The sequence below is a fragment of the Empidonax traillii genome, unplaced genomic scaffold (genome assembly GCF_003031625.1).
Source record: "Empidonax traillii isolate 1590-97213 ecotype Southwest subspecies unplaced genomic scaffold, ASM303162v1 scaffold2831:size17679, whole genome shotgun sequence".
NCBI classification, from domain to species: domain Eukaryota; kingdom Metazoa; phylum Chordata; class Aves; order Passeriformes; family Tyrannidae; genus Empidonax; species Empidonax traillii.
The window spans coordinates 7,127-12,938 of NW_020958024.1; the positions used below are offsets into that span (position 1 = coordinate 7,127).

The 5,812-nt window shown below is 48.3% G+C and overlaps 1 protein-coding gene across 1 annotated transcript; it reads right to left on the minus strand.

Annotated features, from left to right (window-relative positions):
* Positions 1-3,325: 3,325 nt before the first annotated feature.
* SMAGP (small cell adhesion glycoprotein) lies at positions 3,326-3,792 on the minus strand. The gene is made up of 3 exons (XM_027910173.1): positions 3,762-3,792; positions 3,575-3,649; positions 3,326-3,498 (listed from the first exon to the last, which is right to left on the minus strand). Exons 1-3 carry the CDS (start codon positions 3,790-3,792, stop codon positions 3,326-3,328), a joined length of 279 nt encoding a protein of 92 aa, XP_027765974.1.
* Between the last annotated feature and the right edge of the window lie 2,020 nt (positions 3,793-5,812).

Sequence of the window (5,812 nt, forward strand, 5' to 3'; positions counted from 1 at the left end):
TAATGTATTATATGGTTGTATGTACTGTACTTGCATATGCTATGTATATTTTTGGATATAATTTATAATTTACTTATATATTATATGATATATTATGTTTTATATATTTCTATATTATAAATTACAGATAATTATTATTTATTTTATTTATATATTTATATTTATTTTATATATTTATATATAAAATATATAAGGAAAATACATATTTATATATAAAATATATTATATTATATTATAATGTATTACATAAAATATATATTATATTGTATTTATATAACACATAGTATATATTAATAATGTATTGAATAATATATAATATATAATATATGGTATTTATATCATATATTATTAATATATCCTATATAATATAGAATATTTACATTATATATTAAATTTGTATTCGAATTTATATAACATATGATTGTATAAAATATTAAATATAATATCTTATATAATAATATAATTCTAGAATTACATAATTTATATAATATATAACTATAATTTACATTATTTATACTATAAAATACTATATTATAAGTTATATATTATATGTTGAGATCCGTCCCCCCCTCTCTCAGCCCTCCCTTTGGGGACTCCTGTCCCCTCCTGTCCCCTCAGACCCCTAATAGAGACCCCACGGCCCCCTAATTTCCCGCGGCCCCTTTAAGAGCGTGTGGCCCCGCCCTCCGTGACGTCACCTCCCTCTCCGCCCGCCCCGCCCCCTCCTATTGCTCCTCCCCCACCCGATGTCCCCGCGCCCCGGGAGGAGCCGCCGCCACCACCAGGGCCAAGGCAGGGCCTGGAGGGGCCGATGGGGGGGTTGGGGGTGGTGGGGGGGGTCGCCCCCTCCCCTTTTTACCCCCCCCACTCCCCCCCCCATCCCCCCATTTCGGGGACGCGGTGCCTTTAAGGGAGAGCGAGGGTGAGGGGCGGGGCCAGGGCCGTGCCATCCAATGGGAGCGCGGCGAGGGCGGGACCAGGGCTGCATCAGCCAATGGGAGCGCGGGGCTGGGCGTTGCCATGGAGACGAGCGGGAGGCCTCGCTTTAACCCCGAATCCCCTTCCCGGAAGGAAAATCCCCTTTCCCAGAGGCAAAATCCCCTTTCCCAGAGGGACAATCCCCTTTCCCAGAAGGAAAATCCCCTTTCCCAGAGGGACAATCCCCTTTCCCAGAGGGACAATCCCTTTTCCCAGAGGGACAATCCCCTTTCCCAGAGGGACAATCCCCTTTCCCAGAAGGAAAACGCAGGGGACAAAGGAAGGGGTTTGTCAATGGGTTGTTTATCAATGGGTTTATGATGGGTTTGTCAATGGGTTTGTCAATGGGTTTGTCAATGAGTTTATCAATGGGTTTGTTAATGGGTTGTTTATCAATGGGTTTATCAATGGGTTTGTTAATGGGTTTATCAATGGGTTTATCGATGGGTTTGTCAATGGGTTTGTCAATGGATTGTTTATCAATGGGTTTATCGATGGGTTTGTCAATGGGTTTGTCAATGGCTTGTTTATCAATGGGTTTGTCAATGGGTTTGTCAATGAGTTTATCAATTGTTTTGTCGATGGGTTTGTCAATGGGTTGTTTATCAATGGGTTTATCGATGGGTTTGTCAATGGGTTTGTCAATGGATTTGTTAATGGGTTTGTCAATGGGTTGTTTCTCAATGGGCTTTCATGAATGGGCTGTTTGTAAATTGGTTCATCAATGGGTTTATCAGTGGATTCATTGATGGGTTTATAGACGGATTTATCAATGGGTTTCTCAATGGATTCATTGACAGGTTTATAAATGGATTTATAAATGGGCTTACCGATGGGTCGATGGATGGATTTATCAAGGGGTTTGTCAATGGATTTATTGCTGATGGGTTTATAAATGGGTTTATTGATGGGTTCATCGATGGGTTTATCAATTGATTTATTGATGTGTTTATAAATGTGTTGGTGTATTGTTGGGTTTATTGATGGGTTGATCAATGGGTTTATTGATGGGTTGATCAATGGGTTTATTGATGGGTTGATCAATGGGTTTATTGAGGGGTTGATCAATGGATTTAAGGGTGGATAAATTTATCAATGGGTCCGTCGATGGATTTATCAATAGCCTTGTCAATGAGTTTATCAATGACTCGTTTCTTCACTGATAACCAAAACCTCCATAAGCCCAAGGAGAACATTTCAGGGCTGCTCGAGATTTTGGGGGATTTTTCTCCTTTTTCAGTCGTTTATTTGAGGAAGAAAGAGCTCAAATTCCATTTTATCCATTTTTATTGACCCCACCTCCCCCCCCCGACTGTCCCAGCCCTTGGACATTTGTCCTGCAATGAATTTGGGGACTTTTTATACTAAAAACACCCCAAAAAAAAAAAAAAAAAAAAAAAAAAAAAAAAAAAAAAAAAAAAAAAAAAAAAAAAAAAAAAAAAAAGAAAATAAAGGACTATTTTAAAACATTGAATAAAGTTACAAGTTCCCTGCTTGGCTTCACAAATTAAGAGTGAGGGGGGAAAAAAAAAAACTCCTTAAAAAAAAAAAAGCAGCTCAACCCTAAGGTAGATCCTCAAACCCAGGGAATTTTGGCAGATTCCCAGGAAATTTAGGTAGATCCCAAAATCCAGGGAATTCAGGTAGAGCCCCTCAAATCCAGGGAATTTAGGCAGACTCCTAAATCCAGGGAATTTAGGCAGATACCCCCAACTCCAGGGAATTTAGGTAGATCCCAAAATCCAAGAAATTCAGGCAGATACCCCCAACTCCAGGGATTTTTTTTGGCAGAGCCCCAAATCCAGGGAATTTAGGCAGATCTCCATCTCCAGGGAATTTAGGCAGACCCGTAAATCCAGGGAATTTTGGCAGACTCCGAAATCCAAGAAATTCAGGCAGACCCGTAACTCCAGGAAATTCAGGTAGAGCCCCCAAATCCAGGGAATTTAGGCAGATACCCCCAACTCCAGGATATTTAGGCACATCCCAAAATCCAAGAAATTCAGGTACAGCCCCCAAATCCAGGGAATTCAGGCAGACCCCCAAATCCAGGGTATTTAGGCAGATACCCCCAACTCCAGGGATTTTTTTGGCAGAGCCCCAAATCCAGGGAATTTAGGCAGACACCCCCAGCTCCAGGATATTTGGGCACCATCCCAAAATCCAAGAAATTCAGGCAGATACCCCCAGATACTCCAGGGAATTCAGGCACTCCGGGATGTCCAGGCGGGCTCCCAACTCCGAGCGATTCAGGCCGAGAGATCCCCAAAAAATCCGAGGGATTCGTTTAGGATCCCTAACTCCCCTTCCAAAAAAAAACCTAAAAGATCCAGGGATTTCCCTGAGCTCAGATAAAATATTCCTCCTTTTCCTTGGCCGGAGGTTCCTCCTCGGCCGGGTCGGGGTCCGGGTGGGGCTCGGGCTGCTCGTAGGTGTGGTAGGTGCCCCTGTTGCGGTACAGGTAGATGCCAATCACCACCAGCGCCGTCAGCAGGGTGAGGAACACCAGGGTGATGGTCACTGCGGGGGGAGGAAGGGCGGGTTTAGCGGGATTTAGGAGGATTTAGCGGGTTTTTAAGCCCTGGAATCGCCTCACCTGCGATCACCGCCGTGTCGGCGTCCTCGTGGCTCCGGGGGGTGAGCGCTTTCCTCAGGGCCGGGGTCGTCAGATCTGGGAAAAAAAATAAAAAATAAAATGATAGGAATGTCAGGAAGGGTCTAAAGAGGGGTCCGAGCTCGGGGGAGACCCCCGGGATGGGATAAAAGGAATTCCAGGCGCTCACCTGAGCTCGCGTGGGGACGAGCTCCCTCCATGCCTTCCAGGAGAGGGGCCGGGAATCCGGCGGGGCTGCCAAAAATTGGGATCAAAAGGGTGAATTCCCGCTCCTCGCCCCGTCACCCGCGCTCAGGTGGGAGCGAATTCCCCGCTGGGATCGCAGCCCTTCCAGAGATACCGAAAATAGGGGATGAAAAGGGCGCGAATGGGCGAGAAACGCCCCGAAAGGCTGGGCGGGACAGTCCCAGTAAAGCACTGGTGTTACTGGAGCTGAGTGGGGGGGGGGAAGAATGAGCAGCCCCCGCTTGGCTTTGCTCCAGAATTTGGAGCTCCCGAAGCCCCCCCCGGGAAATGCCCCCCAAAATCGCCCCAAAAGCGGAAGGTTGAGTGGCCGGACCCACCTCGGCTCTGCCCCCACGGGGGATCCCCCCCCCACACACACCCCACCCACAAAAACGGTCCCCGCGGTGGCTCCGGGACTCTTCGGTGACTCAGCGGAGTCGGGAGAGGATCAAATTTAATTGTTTATTTATTTAAAAACAAAGCCAAAGAGGAAATGGAGCGGCGGGAGCTCGGCCCGGGGGGGGGGGGGGGGGGGGGGGGGGGGGGGGGGGGGGGGGGGGGGGGGGGGGGGGGGGGGGGGGGGGGGGGGGGGGGGGGGGGGGGGGGGGGGGGGGGGGTGTGGAGGGGGGCGGGGGGGTGCGACGAGCCGGGAATTTGGGGCCGAGGGAGGCACAGGAATTCCCAAATTTCCCCCCCTCCCCACCCCAAAAAAGTTCTTTTCTCCCCTCCCAGCAGTGGGAACCACGAGGTTCCGGCAGCTCCTCCCCCGGAGCAGGAAAATCCCCCCCTTAAACTCGGTTTGACTGAAAACCAGCTGTGATTTAACCCCCCATTTTTCTTGAAACTCGGTTTTGATTTAACCCCCACCTGGTTTTCCTTTACAACCAGTTTGGCAATAAACGCTGCTTTGCTTAAATTAAAATTCGGTTTTTAATTTGTTCGCTTTCAAACCCCGCTTTTTGCTGTAAACGCCGTCTCGCTTCAAACCCCAACTTCTCTTTTCAAAGAAATTAAACCCGATTTTATTTCCATCCCGGTTTTCCTTTAAACCAGGTCCTTTAAACCTGGCTTTGCTTTCAGCCCGCTTCACTTTAAACCCAATTTCGCTTCAAGTCCAGCCTTTCATTAAACCAGACTCTGAATTAAACCTGATTATTTTGGCTTTAAAATCGGCTTTCCTTTAAGTCCACTTTGCTTTAATCCCAGCTTTGAATTAAACTGAATTCTGCTTTAAAGCCGGGGGGGGGGGGGCTGTGACTCATTCCCAGCGGGAATTCCCAAGGGATCCCGACGGATTTCCACGTGTTTTTTTTTAAAGCAGGGTCGTGAAAAACCCTCTTCTTCCTCATTCCCGGGCCCCTCATTCCAGAGCCATTCCCAAGGTTTCCCCTCCCCGTTCCGCTGCTCTGATCCCGAAATTCCTTCGAGGAGCATTGGGGATGCACCCCCTGTGTGTCCCCCCGCCCCATTCCCGATCCCATTCCCATTCCAGGAGGGTGGGACGAGCAAACCATCCCCACAATCCGCTTTTAGGACCGGCAGCACCTTTCCCCTTCATTCCCATTCCCATTCCCGGCAGGAGCTGCTCCCCCTCATCCTTCCCCCCCTCATCCTCTCGGGATGATCCCGTGGGATCAGCACTTTTTGCCTCCCTTCCCTTTCCCTCCCAGCTTTCCTGCCGGATTTCCCGCTTCCCGCTCCACCATCCCACCTTTCCTTTTCCTTCCCTTCCCTCTCCAAATCCAGCTGGAAAAAAAACACGCGAGGTCGTGTGTTTTTACCCCCCCCCCCCCAAAAAAAAACAACAAACCCACAACCATCGCGCCGTTCCGGTGCCTCCTTCTCCAAATCCCCCCCAAAATCCCACCCGGGGAAAGCGGGAATTTTGGGGGGGCGCCTCCTGGGATCCCCATTTTTTCCTCCTTACCTGCCGGCACCATGAGCGAGCAGCGCAGGTGAGGGCGTGGCCCTTCCCCGGCCTCACCTTTCCAGTCG